The 19,744-nt window shown below is 43.8% G+C and overlaps 8 protein-coding genes across 8 annotated transcripts; 4 read left to right on the top strand and 4 right to left on the bottom strand.

The window, feature by feature from the left end:
- Window positions 1-270: 270 nt before the first annotated feature.
- On the top strand, window positions 271-1,932 carry BYT42DRAFT_504479 (uncharacterized protein; the record flags this gene model as incomplete). Its single annotated transcript, XM_051564973.1, has 1 exon — window positions 271-1,932. One exon carries the CDS (start codon window positions 271-273, stop codon window positions 1,930-1,932), a length of 1,662 nt encoding a protein of 553 aa, XP_051419118.1.
- Window positions 1,933-3,139: 1,207 nt separating this feature from the next.
- BYT42DRAFT_586855 (uncharacterized protein) lies at window positions 3,140-5,750 on the top strand. Its single transcript, XM_051570104.1, has 3 exons — window positions 3,140-3,718; window positions 3,837-3,971; window positions 4,131-5,750. Exons 1-3 carry the CDS (start codon window positions 3,259-3,261, stop codon window positions 5,402-5,404), a joined length of 1,869 nt encoding a protein of 622 aa, XP_051419117.1. The 5' UTR covers window positions 3,140-3,258; the 3' UTR covers window positions 5,405-5,750.
- A 1,818-nt stretch (window positions 5,751-7,568) lies between these two features.
- On the top strand, window positions 7,569-7,964 carry BYT42DRAFT_504154 (50S ribosomal protein L32; the record flags this gene model as incomplete). Its single annotated transcript, XM_051564954.1, has 1 exon — window positions 7,569-7,964. The coding sequence occupies one exon, from the start codon at window positions 7,569-7,571 to the stop codon at window positions 7,962-7,964; it is 396 nt and encodes a 131-aa protein (XP_051419116.1).
- Window positions 7,965-8,052: 88 nt separating this feature from the next.
- Window positions 8,053-9,288, bottom strand: BYT42DRAFT_586846 (PRA1 family protein-domain-containing protein). Its single transcript, XM_051570103.1, has 4 exons — window positions 8,999-9,288; window positions 8,867-8,932; window positions 8,602-8,795; window positions 8,053-8,525 (listed from the first exon to the last, which is right to left on the bottom strand). The coding sequence occupies exons 1-4, from the start codon at window positions 9,196-9,198 to the stop codon at window positions 8,440-8,442; spliced, it is 546 nt and encodes a 181-aa protein (XP_051419115.1). The 5' UTR covers window positions 9,199-9,288; the 3' UTR covers window positions 8,053-8,439.
- A 465-nt stretch (window positions 9,289-9,753) lies between these two features.
- On the top strand, window positions 9,754-11,034 carry BYT42DRAFT_586843 (ribonuclease H-like domain-containing protein). The gene is made up of 7 exons (XM_051570102.1): window positions 9,754-9,916; window positions 9,985-10,068; window positions 10,160-10,211; window positions 10,279-10,304; window positions 10,366-10,558; window positions 10,627-10,660; window positions 10,720-11,034. Exons 1-7 carry the CDS (start codon window positions 9,785-9,787, stop codon window positions 10,838-10,840), a joined length of 642 nt encoding a protein of 213 aa, XP_051419114.1. The 5' UTR covers window positions 9,754-9,784; the 3' UTR covers window positions 10,841-11,034.
- Window positions 11,035-11,388: 354 nt separating this feature from the next.
- BYT42DRAFT_522405 (general substrate transporter) lies at window positions 11,389-13,494 on the bottom strand. Its single transcript, XM_051565292.1, has 2 exons — window positions 13,224-13,494; window positions 11,389-13,153 (listed from the first exon to the last, which is right to left on the bottom strand). The coding sequence occupies exons 1-2, from the start codon at window positions 13,311-13,313 to the stop codon at window positions 11,624-11,626; spliced, it is 1,620 nt and encodes a 539-aa protein (XP_051419113.1). The 5' UTR covers window positions 13,314-13,494; the 3' UTR covers window positions 11,389-11,623.
- A 2,230-nt stretch (window positions 13,495-15,724) lies between these two features.
- Window positions 15,725-16,434, bottom strand: BYT42DRAFT_586835 (uncharacterized protein). Its single transcript, XM_051570101.1, has one exon. The coding sequence runs from the start codon at window positions 15,978-15,980 to the stop codon at window positions 15,732-15,734; it is 249 nt and encodes an 82-aa protein (XP_051419112.1). The 5' UTR covers window positions 15,981-16,434; the 3' UTR covers window positions 15,725-15,731.
- Window positions 16,435-19,728, bottom strand: BYT42DRAFT_586833 (kinase-like domain-containing protein). The gene is made up of 6 exons (XM_051570100.1): window positions 19,116-19,728; window positions 17,995-19,044; window positions 17,458-17,927; window positions 17,209-17,391; window positions 17,056-17,148; window positions 16,435-16,979 (listed from the first exon to the last, which is right to left on the bottom strand). Exons 1-6 carry the CDS (start codon window positions 19,261-19,263, stop codon window positions 16,665-16,667), a joined length of 2,259 nt encoding a protein of 752 aa, XP_051419111.1. The 5' UTR covers window positions 19,264-19,728; the 3' UTR covers window positions 16,435-16,664.
- Between the last annotated feature and the right edge of the window lie 16 nt (window positions 19,729-19,744).

Raw genomic sequence — 19,744 nt, 5'->3', positions numbered from 1 at the left:
ACAAGCCAATGAAATAATAAGGAGAGAAACCTTTAGAACAAAGCCAATTTTGGACAGGTTTTTATTTTGTGAAGCAGAGAGTATGCGAAAATCTGGGACCACACAATGCTCCAGTGAGCAGTGACCAACCCCGATTTGCCACAGTTTTTCATGCTTGTCTCTGTCCATGATTGAAACTCCGAGTGCCAAGCAATTGCCGTGTTTCGAATCACTTGAAATTGTATAGTCTCGGCACCGCTACTTATTCTCTTTACTTGATCGATACCCGTCATGATCACGCTTTATCAGTTATTCACCTACTTATTATTACCACGCATATTTACCACAGTCCTCGTCATTTTCCTTCTCTTGTGGATTGCCCGAGATTATCCCGCATGGCGGGAATCAAGGCTTCTGTCTACAACGCAAGATCGCAAGACGCACAACAGCCATGACGCAGTATCTTCATCACAGAGTGACAAGAAAGACATCAACCCCAAAGAACCATCGTCGTCGCACCACCGTGAGAACCTATCGATTGCACACTATATCCTCGCCGCCCCTGTGGCGACCTTTTATATTGCGGGACGCGCATTGTATGATCTGATCAAGTTTGGTCTGTTTCGATTACTCTGGTTGGGCGAGCAATTGGCGCCCAAACTGGATGCTTGGCTCTTTCATACAGTCACCGTATTGCTGCCAAACAAAGTAGAAGCCGCTGAAAGCTGGTGGGAACGTCGAGGGAAGCTGATCATGGCCGACGCCCAACGTACCATGCAAGAGCGGTTTCTTCCAACGACCGTGCGAATCATCGAACACACTTGCATCGCTCTTTACAAAGGATACCTCGTCTTGGAACAATGCATGGTACGAACCTACCGATGTTGGCGGCAATTCTATGAGAAACATGACTGGCGACAACTCGCTCTTGATTTAGCCGACGTATGGTACACGAATTTCTGGATTCCTGTGAGCCACGGTTTATCACGACTGTACAACTTATCCAGGGTGATCTATCGGGGATGTCTTGATATTGCCATCTCGTTATGGCAGGATATCCAATGGCTATTTACTGTCATTGTCCCTGCCATTGAATTGTTTATTCGCTCGACCACCGCTTGGACATGGGTCACTAGTACTGTTCAGCACATTTACACCCAGGCATTAAGCGCGATCCGTCGATTACATCCCATCTACGTTTTCCTGCATACGTTGTCGCTCCAATTGCTCGACACTATTGTCAAGGCACTACATTCGCACACTTTTCAAAGGCGTCTGTTATCGTTCAGACAATTCCTTGGGTCTCATACTGTTTGGTTGCTTTGCGAAGCATTAGCCATGATGGGCGATACGATGCATGGTGCTGAATGGATCACCGTTCACTTTATCACACCCACTGTGATGGTATTTATGGCACATGTTCTGCCACGATTATCAGTCGCTTACAAGCAGCTACGGGACACCACGGTAGCTCTGTATGAGAAATATCTGTGTTTAGCGTGGACAGCTGTCTACCCGTACTTGCAACAGCCATGGCAGTACATGATCCACTCTTTGTATGGCATACTGATGCCAGTCCTTGGTTTCCTGCAGTCCCTCTATACCTGCAGTATAAATACAATCAATCGTGCCGTGTATTCCATGATGCCCTTGGGAACAGCGGTGTTGTTTCAGGTCGCTTCGTGGTGTCAGCAATGGTCTGACCAGCTAAAGCAAACACTGGAGAAACAGTTACCAGTCGTCTATCGCGGGGTGCATGTCAGTTATGAGTGGGTGTACAGCCACGATTGGCAAGGTCTGGCGGACGATTTGATCGCTGTTCTGATGGCCATACGCTCGATTGCTTACGAACAATGTCAGTTGGTGTATTCTTCTCTGGAAAGAACAGTTCATCAATGGGCAAAAGAACAAGCAAGCTATCATGACAAGGCAGGCCCTTCCAAAATTGATTAAAACCTCACACACACACACTCCGAAGCCTGCATCACCTATTTTCCCAACTTGCAGTAGCAACCCTCACTGTATGATACTCTTTCTCGTTCTATCTATGTATATTTACCATTGTGAAAACAATTTTTTTCAGGAAAGCAAAAGGATAATGACAAGGAAATACCTTGACATAAAGTTCCCTTTGGCATGATTATTATTCAACGAGGATGAAATGGCTTAGGACACCGCAAATTTCTCAGAAAGCATTCATGCCAGAAGGGCAAGCGCGTATTGAAAGGGGGCCGAGTTGTAGGCAAAACAGGATGAGATGGGTAGGTGGCCCCCGCCTTGATAGATATACCAATGAGGAGGATGTACATGCGATGCACGCCTCGGTATACTTACGGATATTGGTGCGACATAGAAAAGATGCCCTAATAGTAGTGGCACCACGGATTTGAGAATTTGGATTTTTTCACCATTTTTGGTCATGATGTTTGATGTGAAAATTAAACTTGCTGGCTTACTTTAGCAGTCACGCATAAAAAGGTCTGGAAAAGTCTCGGACCTCGAAAAACATGCCCTCTTATTTGTTCAACAATGGGCAAGTTCGTCCACTAACGCAAAATAAGCATGGCTGGAAGTATTCTTCTTTTCTAGCCGCATCTTGGACAAACAGAAAACAAATCAGAGACTGATTGATGCGTAAAAGAAAAAAGTGATCAATTGAATGAGAATACCCAATCATGGTGTATTTTTGCTCTTTTTGCTTCGCTGAAGGTTACATGTCGGAGATTGAGGGTTTTTAAATCTATATTTCCGGGGAAAGGAAAAAAAAAACCGCTCTTGTATCAGGTGGATTGAAATGCTTCATTCTTTCAGGGTCCAATTTTTCACTGCAAAAAGGTAATGGATTGAAGGATGCCCAAAATGGTCCTACAATAAAGAAAAATAAATCACGTCCAGCATTCTCGATCAGCCGACTTTAACTAGTGTCGTCGTATATTAGGTGGAAAGAGAATGGGCACTAGTCCGATTAGGGAAATTTTTGAATTTTGAGATGGTGTGCAATTGAACCATTGATTGGAACGATGGTTGGAAAAAAAAAAAAAATAGGGGACAAACCGAAGTACGATCTTAGGCTCTGCAAGGGAAAAACCAATCCCAGCAGCGAATGGGCCATGCCATAAATGGGAAAAGAAGGATATTCTAGACCCGCCTGCCTTTCCAGGTCTTTCTTCTTCCGTTCTACAGTGCAATTTTTTTTTCTCTACTTCTTTCTCTGCTACTTTGTTGACTGATATTTTTCTTGTTGTTGTTCCCTTCTTTTTCCCTTTCAACGCCCACACGATGAGTTTGTCCGTAAGCCCTTCTTGGCTGGATCGCTCTTCTCCCCTGGACTCTTTTTCTTACACCCATTCGTCCATGCCGTCGTCGTCGTTGTTGTTGTCATTACCCAAGGAAATTCTAATCGAGATTATATCCAAAGTCGCCAGCATTCTTACCGATAACGGTGGTATTGCTCCCGTATCTCTTATCGAATTATCCAAAACTTGTCGATATCTCCACTCACTCATTCACACCGACAACGCCAGCAGTCCGACTATCTGGCAACGCGCATTCCGAGTACGATTCGATACTGCGGCCATTCGCCGTCGTCGCATTCATCGCCATTTTCAGTGGCAACTGGCTTTACAACAACGCTGTACCACTCTGAACGTCTGCCGTATGCTGTCCCTTGACCCGTCACCCACCATTACAGAAAATGTGATTTCCTGGAGCATTGTCTGGGATATGATCACAGAGCATGGTACGATCTATTTAGTCCGAATTTTTTTTAAAAAAAAATGGTTCCCTTTTTTCCGAGTCCAATTCTTTTCTCCCCCAAAAACGCTTTGACTCAAACGAATCCCTTATCCTTTGTGTAGATGAATTGAATGTAGATCAGCTTTTGAAATATCGAGTCGAACAAGCTGCAGGATTGACGTTTCAATGGGCGCGATACCGCGGACAACATCTTTGCTCGGTGGTTTTGCCTATTTTATCGGTGCTTGTGAATTATGGTAAGTTGCAAAACGATTTGATTATTTCTTTTTTCATGTGTTAATAAAAAATTGGACACCGCCATGGATTTCTATTCGTGCCACACTCCTCTTTTTTATTTTTTATTACTGGGCCTCCCTTTTTGACCTTTTTTTTTCTTCTTTTTTCACTGGTTTTAGATTTCAGTGTCACAAGATTTTTCAGATCTGAACATCCGGACCAACTTGTATCACCCCAGTTGAGTTACTTGGCCTACAATTTTGAAACGGATGCTCTCATTTCAAAGCACATGCCCCTTCTTCGACCTTACCATATATGGAATATACCTCACGATTTGATGGAAGGCGGCCTGATGGAACGTAGATCGTCCTCAGCCGCAGTCTTTACATCCACCTCCCTGTCATCACCAGCGTTACCATTGCCACCGTCAGCATCCTCTTCTTCCGCCCTCTCACCGTTTTCATCACGTGTTTCATCCTCTTCCGTTCCTTCACGGCGCTCTTCCGTCGCTTCCACTCATGACCTTCCTTTCTATCCAGCCCAAGATCCATTGGCCTCGGCTTTCCATCTGTTTTTTCTCACCATTTTTGCATTTCATCCTACTCCTTATCAAGCCATTCCTAATTGCATTCCGCTCCCGCTGTTTACGATCCATTCCGAGATGTTTGACGTCGAGTTTTTACGTCGATACGAACGCAATTTATTCTTTGCCAGTTTGAAAGAATCGCGTGAAGCTTGGGAAGAGAAACAGTACAACACGCAAATGCCAGTGCCTCAAGGATTGCCCAACATTTATGCCGATACCGGGTTTGCGTCTCCAAGCCACTTTGTGACGGAAGCTCACCTCATTGAAGGTGAATGGATGGGCTACTACTCATTTCTCGATCCCGATGACGTGGCGGATCCCGGTCGCGAGATTTTGGAAGATTGGTTCGATGGACCCATGCGACTCACCCTCCGCATCATTCCCCTGGATGATAATAGCAGTGATCTGAATTCCTTGTCCAATACGTCGTCGTGGGTGTCGCGGTGGCTGGATGATCTTGAACCCACTGATACTCAAGTACCTCGGAAACGACGAAAGCTTGTCGCAGCAGATCGACCCGACCATTTCCCTTCGATGCATTTGCGCGCTTGCCCGCTCACACGATTTGAAGGATGGGGAGTGGATAATCTCGGCATCTTTACGGTATCTGGACTGATTGACGATACCGAAGACGGACAAGTGACGTGGGAAAAGACGTACACGGAATCCGGCGAAACCTGGGAGTATTCTGGACGGTTCCTCCCCCCAATGGGGATGTGCGGTCGATGGGGTGACGATGAATACGGCGGTCCATGGTGGATGTGGAAAGTCGCCACGGAAGAAACTCTACCTCAACCCGCCACGAACACGACCCTGGCCTCCACCTCTTCCTCTTCATCCACTGTCGTCACAACCCTTGCCAAGTAAATAAGTGACGCACTATATCTTTTTCCATCATTCATACTTTCCCTTTTTTTTACCCCTACTGTATTCATGTTATGTATTATGTGCTTGCTCTTCTGGTAAGATATATTGGCGCATCCACTCATTTCTCCCTCCAATATCGCTTTAGTAATAGATCAGGTTTGGCATTTTTAATTTTCTCCCCATTTCCCTGCTTTTTCCACGCTCATTTCTAAAGCATATCATTGCATTTTTCATCGGACGAACCAAAAAAGTAGACTACTACAGTTATAGTTATTTGCATTCCTCAACCAAAATTGATACCTTGATAAACGAATGCATCAAAGATGGCGCCAAAATGTCAACTACAGTATTCGTATCCGTTATTCTTTTTTATTTCAAAATTGTGATTGGCATAGCTTGACAGTCGTAGTAAAATGTGATGCTTAACAAGCCGTGCACCCGCTGTGCAATGGATGCCGCCTGCCACCGGAGGCCGCCCCCTTACATTGAGCGACTTTCGTCAGACAAAAAGCCTAACGCATACACGGCATAACCTGGGCGAGAACTCTTGACGGAACTTCCGTATATTAATGACAACCTTATGGCATACGTTGCAACGTGATTTGTTTCTGAACACGCTCAGGGCAGCACTGGTTCCCCCCCTCAGTTCCATCCCGCCCAGGCTATGATAGATCTAGAAAGATGTGTGGGTATGTTGGGTATTTAAAAAAATGAGTTAGTAAGCTCTTTGATTGATTCAAATTTTCGTCAAGATATTTTACCTTTGTTATTTTGAGTTTTCGATAGCCATTGATCGCTTGACATGACTTGGATTATATGACATTGAAAAAATTTGAATTAGTATACGTTCATTACATCATAGCAAAGGAAAAGAAATTGGACTTGCCTTTGAACCAAATGGTAAACCGGACAAAAAAAAAGATGATACGGACCGCCAGGTAAGCTTCTTCTTCGATGCGGTAAATAAAATCGCTTCCAGGGACACTTAAGCGATGGATCGATGGTGTCAGCTTGAGCAGGCAAAAAATATTGACGTGGCCAGAAGTGACGGTAACTTCGAGTTGGATTCCAGATATCGAGAGTCCCAAGTCTGTTTTGCCGGAGCAAAATCGATGGTAGACCACTCTACGCTTACCTTTTTGAGGACGGTGGTCGATTAACCAAGTTAGATACACGGGATAAGAATGGTCTGGATGATGGATGCGGATGGGATCTTGATACAATGATACCTAGAGTTTTCCAGGTAAACAGAAAGAGAGAGAAGACCAAAATATATGATTTCCCATGGATGAAACAACAGTCACCCTTCTGATGCATGAATTCATAGATCGAAGCACGTCTGCTTATGTATTATTCGATTCATTGAAAATTGAAAGAGAATGAAAGGACATATACAGTATAACTGACAAAAAAAAAACCAGATTGAATGATGCTACAGAAGAACGCCAGTCGTATCATCAACCACTTTTCTTCAAAAAGAGCTCTATTCACATTTTTATTCGAAAGACGACGATACTCTGTTTAACCACAACGGCGCAAACGGCATCTTGCTGCTGATTGTTTCGCCTATTATCGTGAAAGTGGGCAGCGAGGCATGGTTGAAAGATGAAAAAAAGGTTTAACAGGTCTTGATAACTTAGTGTAGATCATGTGATTTAATATTTCAATGATGCTTAATTGTTTTACAGTGTCGTTGGTGTGGTTGCTGGAAAATAATGCATGATGAGCACGGTCATTGTGGGACAAGGCGGTGTTTGAAAATCTGCCTCTTGGATGTCCGGCCCGCCCCAATGCGACGCCCTCTCGAGAAGCTGTGGACTCTGCCTTGTGAGTATCGATCCATTGCCAGCCGTAGGCTAATCCTCCTCTTTATTCAAGTAAGCATCCATCCACAGCACTGCAGTGGGGAATCGATCCAGCCTTCGTTTATCTTTGTTCGACCGACCCTCCCGTTCGATTATTTCTCTTGGTCTTGTTGGAGGATTACTCTGACGGGTTACAAACGATTCGGTCCAAAGCATGCCCATCTTGACAATTCTCTGTTTTTACTGTGAATTGAAGAAAACGAAACATGCGAGGCTTTGGAAAGGATTTCTCGCTGCATGTTGATAAAACGTTTTGCGTCGATTTGATGTATAACTAATGAATGTATTAATTAGTACAAATGGTTACTCCTGCCGTGAAGCACACCATTGTGAAGAAGCGTCGCGCTCACTTCAAGCGCCACCAGTCCAACCGCTTCATGCGTGTGGGTGAGTCGTGGAGAAAGCCCAAGGGTATTGATTCTTGCGTCCGCAGACGTTTCAAGGGTCAGGCTCCCATGCCCAAGATCGGTTACGGTTCCGACAAGAAGACTCGCCACTTGTTGCCCAACGGTTTCCGCAAATTCTCCGTCTCCAACGTCCGTGAAGTCGAATTATTATTGATGCACAACCGCACCTACGCCGCCGAGATTGCCCACAACGTCTCTTCCAAGAAGCGTGTCGCCATCCTCGAACGTGCCGCTCAACTCAACGTCAAGGTCATCAACGCCGGTGCCCGTCTTAGATCGCAGGAGTAGATTCTTTTTTTTCCAACGCACTAGGAACTTAGGATAAAGCAAAACTATGTTCCTTTTTCAAAGACGAAAATATACACGACCCTCACTACTGGAGTATGTTTGTCTATTTTTTTTTTTTTCATTATTCATCAAGCCTTGCCGTAACATCGTGTACCAGCAGATCCAATCACCCCGCTCTACATAATGAGACTGAGCTGTGTATGAGGGACTGACAAATGATATGTATTCCGCAGTTTGGCCTTCCGAAAAAGAGATTGCAATGCAGTGAATCATTTTTTTCTGTAGACTACCTTATAGGTATCAAAACGGATCAATTTTTACAGGAGAAAGTTGTACAGAGAAGATAAATATTGTAACAAGCCATTCTCGGATGAAAAAAAAACCAATAATAGCAATAATAGGTTTAAAAAGAGGGAAGAGCCATAGGCATTGACTGGATAATTAAAAACACCAGGACGCGATGCCCTGGATCGTATTACACTTGGCCATCAGCGCCAAATTCGCTCTCCAAGCTGGGTTCCAGAATAGCCGCGTGACCAAGAATGATAATGGCTCCAGCACCTATTAGTGACAAAATTCCTCCAGGTTAATAACATTACCGAGTACCGGTTAAAAGAAAAAAAAAAGTCCAACTCACCAATGATCCAGAATACAACGCCAGTGGCACCTGAGAATAAGAGCAAGATCAAAGAAGCGCCCGCATAGCTAGCGTACAATGTGGAGGGGGATATAGAGTTGCCACCAATAGTCAAGGGACCATCCAATCGAGAAATCAAATAAAAGCCGCCCACAATAAATGCAATGGAGAACAAAAGCCACCAACTCGTCAGACTAATGACCAAAAATAAAAAGCATCAGTTCACCGGCTATCCTATAATACCGTCAAGCTAAGACCCACTTACATGGCATAGATAGAAAGACCAAGCACAATAAGCAAATAATTGGCTGAGAAATATTGAAGGTTATAGCTGCAAAGAGTTCGTGAGCAGAGTGAACAGAAGGTACTAGTTTTCCGTAGACGAAGAAGGACTTACTTCCAACGTTGGCTAATGGTGGAGAAGGAAGTGGTGAAGCTGATTCTGTTTTTATCAAAGAAATCGCCCAGACCGCGAAGATTGGAAAGGCGTTCCTCTCTAAATCTCTTTAAAAAAGACAAGCGAGGATCGTTGCCGATAGCGTTTGCGGCAGTACCAAGATGTTGGGCGGCAGTGCTGGAAAGAAGTGGTTCAGACATGATGGGAAGGAATAAAGTAAGATGCCCAGAAAAGATGGAGTCCCAAGTTGCGTTTTTACTTTCGCCCTCTGTGTGACACCTACTTTTTCAATGGCTGAGTTGAAGTTTTCTGGATCTGGGCGCCAAGCCCAAATACGCTTCTTCAATCAGTGACTGCCACATCTTCGCAGCAAGTGGTATTGCCAATGCATTGAATGCGTCCATTTCTGTACCCGTCTGCCCTCGTCAGAGAATCAAGGATCAGGATACGGTTCATGATATTCAACTTGATACATTTGCGCAATAGAGCAGTCGCAGTTTTCTTTGTTAAAACGCGTAAATGATAATTGCGCACCATGGTAACTGCTTTTATTGCCCTTCAAAGGCTTAGCGAATGCTTTGATACCTTGCCAAGGTACCCCGTGAACCCACGTTATATTATCCGTATTTCCGTCAATTGTCACCCACCAGCTGCTGTGTGCCCAATCTGCGCTCGCTTGGCAGCCAAGGCAAAAGTAGGACGTCATCAGTGGATTTTTCAGGGAATAGCGCGGTTTGAAACATGATTTTCACCGATCTGAAAGAGAAATTGGCGTTTTTTATTTTTATGCTCTTTGGTCTTGTTGCTATTTCTCGCCGGTGTGCTACTGCTGCTGCTTTATATCGTCTGCCTTGTCGAAATACACATACATTACCATCCAAAATGATCAATAACCCTCTTGTTTGGATTGATTGTGAGGTGACATTGCGCTTTTATCGTCTATCGACCATTTCCCATACTGACCCAGTTGGCTGTCCACCATATAGATGACAGGTCTCGATATCGAAAAAGACCATTTGATTGAAATTGCGGTTTTGATTACCGACGGCGACTTGAACATCCAGGCAGAGGTGAGGGAGAGGAGCGGGTTTTTGTTTGGTCAACGCGATAAAAAAAAAAAAAGTCAAATCGATGAGCAGTCACTTATCATCACCGAAATAGGGACCGGAGTTGATTATTCACCAATCGAAAGAGACCATGGACGCCATGAATGGTATGGATCCGACAATTTCCCTTTCGATATACCAACAAGTAGACAACTAATATCTGCATCAATATAGATTGGTGTAAAGAACATCACGGAGCGGTGAGTTACTTGGGTTTGCTTTGAATGTCTAAAACATGGGAATATTGACGGTCACTGTTAGTCGGGATTAACGGACGCAGTCCTCAAGTCGACGGTGACAGTGGAAGATGCCGAAAAACAGGTGCTGGCTTTTCTGAAAGAACATATTCCGGCAAGCCAGGCTCCCTTGGCCGGCAATTCAGTTCACGCTGACAAACGGTTCTTGGAAAAGGAGATGCCCGACCTCGTCCGATATCTCCACTATCGTATCGTTGGTAAGGTGATCCACTCCCAGATCAGGCGAGAAAACCATTACTAAATTCCCCGTTTACCTCATTTTCAGACGTGAGCACCATCAAGGAATTGACGAAACGATGGTAAATTTTTGGGATGTGTCATGATTCCATGGGCAGGAATTTAAAGAAATTGAACGTAGGTATCCTGACGTGGCTTCCGGCCTCGTGAAAAAGGGAGCTCATCGTGCTCTGGATGACATCAAAGAAAGTATCGACGAACTCAAGTATTATCGACAACACGTCTTTGTTACTCCGAAATAACTTGGGCCAACGAGATGCAAAACCGTTCACGAGTTGACATCAGAAACATAACCAAACATCTTGTATCGATCGTCCACTAAACTCTATCAAACTAAACTTTCCGAAAGGTCCCATTTTTCTGAAAATTAAAAAAAACACACAATAAATGGATACCGTTTTCGTAAGGTTACACAACGACGAAGGGTTGTCAAATTATCCAGCGACTTGCAGAAATTAGAAAACTGGGAAAAACAGAACTTTTTCGAAACATTTGATCTACCCTCAATAGAGTAGCTAGGAGAAAAACTTGAAAATTGATAGAAAATGATGTACACTACAGTAGGCACGGTGTTTCTGTGAGTACGATCTCTTTTACCTTGGATCACTTGACCAATCAAAGGCAGCCAAAAGTGTATCATAGAAAGCCTGAGAGCCCGCGCATTCCATCGTGGCATTTGGGTGACTACGGTAGAAACTCGTGTTACTCTACCTTCAATCCTATTGAACCACTCGCCGATAATTGGAACTTTTTAGTTTCATTAGGCCATCGAACCATATCTATTTTTGACAGTCAATTTTTTTTATTGATATTCTGAGAAACGTGAATGTATTATTATTTGTATTTAGCGGAAAAAGATCAACGTGTGTGTAGTGGTGAAAAAAAAAAATAGAAAAAATACGACATTATATACAGATGCCTTAAATAACGGAATAGGAGAACAAGGCACAGCCTTTGGATCCCACAGAAAACTAGTGAAGAATAATAATAATGATGGATGAAGGGTGGGTTCTTTTTTTTTTTCTTTACTTAAAGTTGGGACCTTGCTTTTCATCGTAGTCTTGCTTGACTTGACCAGCGGCAGAACCCGGGTTGGGAGAGTCGTCGACTTGAGCCTTGCCAGAAAAGTTGCTGGGCATGCGAGAAGAGCGAGGACGTTGTCTGACGGACTCGATGTCTTGCTTTTCGTCGTACATGGATGTGGATCCAATGTGAGACGCAATGGACTTGGCATCGGCTTGAATATCTTCGGTAGCGAACAAAACTTCGATTTCTTCCAACGACTTGCCCTTTGTTTCGGGGTACCACAGATAGATGGGCACCAAGAAGATGACGTTGAGGATACCGAACATAAGGAAAGTCCAATACTGGGCGTACTTGAAAAGCACAGGAGCAATTTCAGCTACGACAAAGTTACCAAGCCAGTTGGCGGCGGTCGACATGGAGTTGCCCTTGGCACGCAAACCGGTGGTGAAAATTTCCGAAGGATATAACCAAGCAAGACCAAGCCAGGCGGCACCAAACACAAAGTTGTACAACATGACAAAGGCCACCACGACGTTGGAAGCGGTCTGGTTGCCATTCTGCGCTTCATACTGAGCACCACCGACGATTAACAAGGTCACGGCTTGTCCAATGAGACCCCAGTACATGAGCTTGCGACGACCCAGGCGATCAATGGTGAAAATGGGAGTCACAGCACCGAGAAAGTAGATGATGGAATCGACACCAGCCATCAACATGGCTTTTTCCGTCGACATACCGGCTTGCTTGAACACGTCGGTCAAATAGTAGGAAATGACATTGATACCGCCAAACTGCTGGATGAATTGACCGCCCATGCCCAAAAGCACACGGTATCGGTTGTTCATCTTGCCCTTCTTGAACAATTCCTTGTAAGAAGCCACACCTTCGCGGCGTTCCAGTTCGATACCATCTCGGATTTCTTCCCACTCGGCGATACAGCGAGGATGGTTGACATCACAGTCGGACCATAAACGGGAAAGCACTTCTTTACATTCGTCTTCCATGCCGTGGGCTTGCAACCAACGGGGTGTCTCGGGCAAAATGAAACTGGCCAAGCCAAGAATGATGGCAAACACCATCTGGAAAGCCAAAGGGAAACGCCAGGCAAAGTCGCCATGGACAAAGTACAGACCGTATTCCAACCAATAGGCGATACCAACACCAACGGTAAGCAAAGAGGCTTCGAAAGCGACGTGAGAGCCACGGGATTTGGGAGGCGACAACTCGGCCTGGTACACGGGAATGGTGGCAGTGTTCATACCGTTGCCGACACCGGTAACAATACGAGCAATGATCATCATTTCCACATTGATAGCAGCGGTTTGCAAAATGGCGCCAATGACAAGAATAGTGCAGCCCAAACGAATGGTCTTACGACGACCGAGCCAATCACCGACTTTACCGGTGGACAAAGCACCAAACATACAACCGATTTCGTACAGTGCGACAATGGCGCCCATCAAAGCCGCATCGGGATAATTCATGGTTTCATTAAACAAATCATTGGCTACGACACCTGACATGACACCCTAAATTTTTTCAATCAGTTAAGACAAACCTCACGGATCATTGAGTTGTCGCTTTGTAAAAGATAAGTACCTGATCGTAACCGAACAGCAAGAAACCGATGGCCGCTAAAAGCGTCGACGCACCGAAAAGCGCTTTGCCTTTTAGGACGAAGCAACCCATCTCAAAAATGTAGTGGTGGTAGTGATCAGATCAGAAAAAAAATGAACAAATGGATAAACCTGAAAGAAACAAGAAGAAAAAAGGATCCAAGATCAGCAAAAAAGAAAGACCTTTGCGATCACAAAAAAGAAAAGGATTTAAAGAATAAAGAATAAAAAAAAAGCAGATGAGCCAGATGGTTAATCCCCACAATTTCAGTTGCCACGGGTGGCTCTATATATACTTTTTTTTCCTATTCATTTCTCTTTTTTGCCTTACTCTTTTTAAACCTGCAGGAGTCGTGTACCTGCCTGCAAATCGAGGGCGAGGTAACACAGACATCATGTTGGAAGCGGGACCATCTGGTATTTGCCGGGTTTCCCTACGTCATTTCCCCATTGAGTATTGCAAGCTCCGAATATGTCTTTGCTTCTGGTGCAACTTGAAACATCCCAATTGGCCACCCGTATTTTTGAGCGAAAAAGGCAATCACACAAAAAAAAGTCCACAGTATGTGTCCAAAAAGGAAAAATTAACGGCGTCAGACCGATGACTGCCGATCTTGGATGTTTATGGGATAGTAAAAAAAAAAAAAGAAATAGTTCTTATACATGCCAGATTTTGACTTGAACCTTTCTGCCACCTTCAAAGTGTCCTAGCGTGTTACCATATTGAAGTTACAAAAAAAAAAAAAAAAAGCTTAATTTTTTTGTTGCCAAAAAAAAAACCTTGGAAACAAGCGCTAGCGCAAGGGGCCCGCATTATCGGGAAAAGAAATGAGCATCAAGGGCCTATGCCTCAAGAGATCACCAGCTGAGGTTAGCAATCGGGTCTATCTGAAGAAAAAGGTTCTATACTAAAGCCAGTAAAAAATTTTGAGAATCAGTATAATACGGATATACAACCACAATTGGCGGAATTACGGATCGAATTTTTCTGGGTTCCTTTTCGACCCGTAACGGATCACACAATCAAAAACCCAAAAACCCTTTAGACTATATCAGGGAAGTCAACATCAACTTCGGAAAACAATAGCCAAATTGTCAACCCTCTTTGCAACCCACAAACACATGCCATCTTTTAAAAGAAGGCCTGTCTCTCCACGATGCTGGTTTAAACGGCATATAATATTGTAACGGTGTTGTTTTGATTTAGGCATCAGTTATTACAATGGTATAACAAGCACCATGAGCAAGGTGTGACTTGATTAAATCATTATCACGAGAGGGTGTGCGAATGAACATATTCGTGTCCATGTTCGGAGATACATTCTCTCCACGACAAAAAAAGAAATATTATAAGGATCACGGATTTTCTGTGATTCGGAGCTATGGCCTTTCTCAATTCGCTTATCATACCACTTAAGAGATTTCGTCGTCGGATACCAACTTTTATTCATTGGTGAGATTGCGGTGACAATTTTTTTCAATCAGTGAACGAATGAAAGGCAAAGATTCCACGTTCACGACCCTTTTTTCCTTGTCCACCGATCAGCGTCGGTCACCTGAACATTGATTGCTACAGAGCAAATCTATTGTACCTCTTTTCAGCACGCATGCTACAAAAGAATTGGTTCAATCCATAATCCCAGTTGTCCAGGATTGGCAGTGGACTGTGGTACATTGTGTGCTTGATGATGCATTCCAATATTTATCCGAAAACAGCTAGATGTGACCATTGGCCGTCATTTTTTCATTAGCAGATAGTTGGAAAAAAAAACCTGCCTCTTCTTGCATAAACTACACACCCCTTGGGTTCAAAAAGTAACAAGTCAATTCCGCGATCCGCTTAGCATCGACCGATTAACAGTGACGGGATTATGCAAATTCTGTGGAGAGATTGAATGAACCAGGGATATGCAAACTGAACTAAAGCGTTGGAGTGCGAACAACATCTTAGTGTCATCGTTAAAGGGTCTGAATAACAAATTTTTCGAGCACAGCAGGTGCAACCCAAACCATAACCTATCGTACAAGTGCACCATATTCCTTACAAATACAAAATACTTGAATAGCAAGAATGATGCCGCCTTTTTTTCCATTTTGGCTCCACTCATCCGCAGTCTATCTAATCCTATCGTTTCTCCATGTTGTGGGAGCTTATTCAAAACAGAATGACGTATATCATAATCTGCACGAATACGTTTTTTTTTTTTTTTTTTTTTTTTTTTTTTTTTTTTTTTTTTTTTTTTTTTGCCAATGGGAGCATAAGGGAAGAATGTAGCAAATAATGCCAAGGTATTGGAGAAGCTGGCTTTGATACAAGGTAAAGATACAACTCATGTTTCCCACGATCCACTTCAAACGAGCATGCGTGATTGTGGGCGTTTCAGAAATTTACAATAAGTATGCAAAACGTGTCATCAATTCATACGATTGCTGACAGCAGCAAGCGATTGTAATATGCCAAGATGGGAATAATTGTTATCATTCTCTCAGTCTAAAAAAGGCTCTTTTTCCTTTCAGGAAACAAGGGAAATGGAAATGATGAGCCAGAACACTCTAGGGTTTCCAACGCCACACTTGTCCAACTGCGGCAGGATTCCGCCATGGACACGTGAAAATTTTTTAGTTTGTACAGCCGAAGTTGCATAGAACCCAAGTCTGTGTGTCTGTGTGCGTGTGTGTGTGAATGCAGTACCATAAATAGCTCATTTTCCGTCCTATGCATGGCATCATGCTTACTCATTGCAATAAAGATAGCTGCAGGTGAGTGTCTGTAATTTCAACAAACAGTGGCACCCGCCTTTTTCATCACGGCACTGAATCCCCCTAATATCACCAAGAATAGCCACCTGCCTTTTTAAAGACTGCACCGCTTTACAAATTTGTTTTTGTAAGCAGTAGTCTCTTGAATTTTTGTTGATGGTAAAGGTTTTTTCTTTGCTCAGCCACACCATCCAGTGTTCATGACATGTTTCCTGAGATCTGTCTGACACCTTACGCTATTTATAACCATTTATTCCACGCTTTCTGCGGGCCAATGTCCATATTCTTCATTTTAGCATCATGTATTGACACTTTTATGAAATGGCCGTTTGGGATACCAAAACCTTGAAGATCTGGTCAATTTTAGACGATGTATGCGGTAATTCGCAAGTGTAGTGGATCCTCTTTTTTTATACAGCAACGTTAAATAAAGACATTAGCATACAAGTTGTGTTTTTGATCGAATTTTGATGTTTGTTATAAAGAAAGACTTGTCTAGTGATACGTGATATTTTGGTTCTAGGATTTTTAGGGTGGTAGGGTTCCTCTATCAGGTATTTGGTATAATAGAGAATAGCCCATGAAGGGGGGAAGAGGGAGGGGGAGATCATCCGTGTGTGATGGATAATGTTGTTAAGTAATGTATGTACAGATGCGTAACATGTTACTGTGTGGATGACGATGTGCTGATTCGTTCTAAAAATTTACACAGCGCACCGTTGATCATATCGCTATCCGACAACGATTGGCCGGAACCGACTTTGGTCTCCTCCACGTCTTTGTCGGTACATAGACGTTGTTCGACAAGTGCTTTTAACTCGTCAAATTGGTATTGCAAATGGTCGAGTCGAGTTTGTACTTGCTCTTTCTCCTCTTCTAGTTTTTCCAACTTTTCTTCCAACGCTGTCACTTGTCGCTTGCTCGCTTCCAGCGCTTCGCATTTTTCCTGCAATTGCACCTGCAAACTTGTATCGAGCGTCTAATTTATTCATCGTCATCCGTTAGATAGCTATCACTAACGAAAAATTACCTTCTATTCTCCCCTTTTCACTTACTGTTTCCTGCGAAAAATATTCAAATTCAAGGAGCTCAGCGGCGCTCGGTCGTTGATATGGATGCGGGTCCATCATCCACAAAATCAACGCAGACTATATAACACAGTCAGTAATTGTAAAACTAAAAAAAAAAAAAATCACCTCTGTGCTCACCTCTTTAGGGTACTTTTCGACAAATCCATTGGGAAATACACCGCGTTTAAGATTTTCCAGCGCATTGGCTCGTTCCATGGCGGTGGAAAATGGCTGATACAGTTCAAAAAAGATAATGCCCAGAGAATAAATATCCACTTTTTCATCGTAAGCCTCGGTTGCCAACTGTTCCGGAGAAGCATACTATCGACCATTCGAAAAAGATGAGCGCGCGTGGCCCAGCTACCCATTTGTTATTGATCTACTTACGGTTCGTGTGCCTACACCGACGGTACGTGAGCGTCTTGGGGTAGGACGTCGGCTCCTTTTCGTTAATGAAGTGGAGGTTTGCAACATGGTATCGGCAATTTCTTCATTGAACACTGCCGCGGCCAGGCCAAAGTCGCCAATCTTTGGCACCCACGCCTCGTCCGACAACAAGTCGTCAGGATTGGGGACCGACTCTGACAAGAAATGATTCGATGTGAAATAGCATGAATCCGATGATTCCTCCGAACTTTTCTGTTGTTGACGACGGTGATCCGATGAAGATGACGATGAAGGTCCCAAAAAAATATTGCTCGGTTTTAAATCACGGTGAATCAACCCTTGCTCATGAATATATGCTGCACCCTCGAGGATCTGCCGAAAAATTTCAGTGATTCGTTGAGCTTCGCATGCGTCCAGGCAGTTATCCCCACACCGTCGATTGCGGGATTTGATGTAATCGTACAAAGTCGCTGTGAAAATCCATCCAAGGTCAGAACAACATCCAAAAAAAAAAGCATCATCAACCAAATTACTTACTTGGACAGAGTTGCATCTGGATAAAGAGGGTCCAATCGCCTTCATCCATGAGATCGGCAGATGTGTTGCTTTCTGTGTGAGTGTATCCCGAGTGGGTAAAGGAAGACTGATCATCATCGCCAAAATAGATAAAATCGCCTTCTGAATCATTCCGTCCGAGCCCTGAGGGGAGCGTTTCGTTGGACAAGAGCGAGGTGGTAGAAGGCATGTAACTGTCTTCGAAAGAGTCATGCTTCGTTTCGGATTGGACGTCGTATTCGAGCCAGGAAGAATAGTATCGAATCACATTGTGGTGCTCCAAACGGGCCAGATGTTTGATTTCCCGAAAGATCTTTTCGTACGGATTGGAATGTTCGCCGTCCTCCAAATCTTTGCCTAGACGCACTTTTTTGATGGCGTATTCAATCCCATCCAGCTTGTTCCGGCATCGCCAAGCACTCGCAAACCCTCCTTTGCCAAGCAACCCAAGCTCAATAAAGTCGTTATCATAGCGAGAATTTTGCACACTCAGATTATGAAAAAAGTGGGGCTGTCCGCTTCGATTCGTGCCGTTAGAAGTAGAGTGGCTCAACGTGGCAGTGGGTGTCAAATTTTCCCGCTGCATGGAAAAATAATCTGGTTGTCTTTGCTGCTGTTCCTCTTCCTCTTCCTCCCTTGCGTTGGCCTGAGCGGACGTATCAAGTAACCGTCTCTGACTCTCCACTTGCTGAAGGGCTTCACTACGTACGGTTTCTACAACAGTGTTGAAGAGACTGTGAAAAGCTTGCTGATACGACGACCGGACACTGGTCATTTCTTCCACGAATTCGTCATCAATGAATCCAAATGAACGAAGGGTGCGACAGATCAAGCCAAACACTCGACTATTGGCTTCAGCGGAATCACCATAAATTTGACAAAACCACTCAATGAGCGAGACAAGCAGCATCTTTGTTTGCCGACGCTTGAATGCGACCTGGCTGGGATTGCTGTTCCTTGGAAGTAGATCGTAACGGTGGTGACTGGAACCAGTGTCGCTCATATCCGTAGGTGACGCAATGGTATAACTCGCTGCAGAAAATTATTAGTGAAGTGAGAGCTATAAGTGGTTGAGTTAAACTGGGTGGGTTAATAATATTTACCATTGCTCGACTCAAAGGCAATACTGATATCGTCGTCTTGGTCCATGCCGTGAGATTCATCGGTGGACTGATAGCTGTGGGAACTTTCAGAAAAGACAACAGAAACTTCCTGAAAGTCCTTGAACGAAACAGACTTCATGGACTTCATCGCAGTTGATGAGAAGTATCAACAGATACAGGCAACAAATATCGAATCCAAAACAAAAGAAATGGGGAGTCTTATTGAAAACTGACAAAACGGCGGGATGCGAATATTTGAATCATCCACCAGTCATTGACACTCTGTCCGTTTTCCCTGTTTTCTCTTGAGCCCTTCATGCAAGGTTATGTTGTCTTTCTTAGCGGGACTCCTTTTCCCCTGGCTTGGTTGGGATCCAAAAAGTGATAACCTTAAAAAAAAACATTTCTGTACTCCATCCATCCATGCTAAGCAGAAATAAACATCGTCCATGCTTAAAACTGCATTGATATTCGGACTAACTTTAAATCCCGTCAATGATGCCTCAATGACATCAATCAAAGATGATCAGAAAGGTGCCTGTAGTGAACAGTAGACAGTCGATACTACAGCGAGTGTGTCATGGTTAATATGAAATGCAAACGAAGAAAAGAATGCAATGTTATTTCTA

Source organism: Radiomyces spectabilis (assembly GCF_025331425.1).
Source record: "Radiomyces spectabilis strain NRRL 2753 chromosome Unknown BYT42scaffold_15, whole genome shotgun sequence".
Taxonomy (NCBI): domain Eukaryota; kingdom Fungi; phylum Mucoromycota; class Mucoromycetes; order Mucorales; family Radiomycetaceae; genus Radiomyces; species Radiomyces spectabilis.
The sequence above is the reverse complement of the archived record's forward strand: the minus strand, read 5'-3'. Positions and strand labels throughout refer to the sequence as shown.

What these genes read in the sequence shown, in the direction of transcription:
- BYT42DRAFT_586855 (XM_051570104.1), top strand. Translation starts at nt 3,259, where the DNA reads ATGAGTTTGTCCGTAAGCCCTTCTTGGCTGGATCGCTCTTCTCCCCTG. An exon ending in GGATATGATCACAGAGCATG is followed by an intron (nt 3,719 to 3,836) that starts GTACGATCTATT and finishes TCCTTTGTGTAG; the next exon opens with ATGAATTGAATGTAGATCAG. An exon ending in ATCGGTGCTTGTGAATTATG is followed by an intron (nt 3,972 to 4,130) that starts GTAAGTTGCAAA and finishes CACTGGTTTTAG; the next exon opens with ATTTCAGTGTCACAAGATTT.
- BYT42DRAFT_586846 (XM_051570103.1), bottom strand. Translation starts at nt 9,198, where the DNA reads ATGTCTGAACCACTTCTTTCCAGCACTGCCGCCCAACATCTTGGTACT. An exon ending in ACCATTAGCCAACGTTGGAA is followed by an intron (nt 8,933 to 8,998) that starts GTAAGTCCTTCT and finishes AACTCTTTGCAG; the next exon opens with CTATAACCTTCAATATTTCT. An exon ending in CGTTGTATTCTGGATCATTG is followed by an intron (nt 8,526 to 8,601) that starts GTGAGTTGGACT and finishes TGTCACTAATAG; the next exon opens with GTGCTGGAGCCATTATCATT.
- BYT42DRAFT_586843 (XM_051570102.1), top strand. Translation starts at nt 9,785, where the DNA reads ATGCTCTTTGGTCTTGTTGCTATTTCTCGCCGGTGTGCTACTGCTGCT. An exon ending in TTGTTTGGATTGATTGTGAG is followed by an intron (nt 9,917 to 9,984) that starts GTGACATTGCGC and finishes TCCACCATATAG; the next exon opens with ATGACAGGTCTCGATATCGA. An exon ending in AAGGAATTGACGAAACGATG is followed by an intron (nt 10,661 to 10,719) that starts GTAAATTTTTGG and finishes AATTGAACGTAG; the next exon opens with GTATCCTGACGTGGCTTCCG.
- BYT42DRAFT_522405 (XM_051565292.1), bottom strand. Translation starts at nt 13,313, where the DNA reads ATGGGTTGCTTCGTCCTAAAAGGCAAAGCGCTTTTCGGTGCGTCGACG. An exon ending in TGCTGTTCGGTTACGATCAG is followed by an intron (nt 13,154 to 13,223) that starts GTACTTATCTTT and finishes GAAAAAATTTAG; the next exon opens with GGTGTCATGTCAGGTGTCGT.
- BYT42DRAFT_586835 (XM_051570101.1), bottom strand. Translation starts at nt 15,980, where the DNA reads ATGAGTAAGCATGATGCCATGCATAGGACGGAAAATGAGCTATTTATG.
- BYT42DRAFT_586833 (XM_051570100.1), bottom strand. Translation starts at nt 19,263, where the DNA reads ATGAAGTCCATGAAGTCTGTTTCGTTCAAGGACTTTCAGGAAGTTTCT. An exon ending in TGCCTTTGAGTCGAGCAATG is followed by an intron (nt 19,045 to 19,115) that starts GTAAATATTATT and finishes AATTTTCTGCAG; the next exon opens with CGAGTTATACCATTGCGTCA. An exon ending in AATATTTTTCGCAGGAAACA is followed by an intron (nt 16,980 to 17,055) that starts GTAAGTGAAAAG and finishes TGAATAAATTAG; the next exon opens with ACGCTCGATACAAGTTTGCA.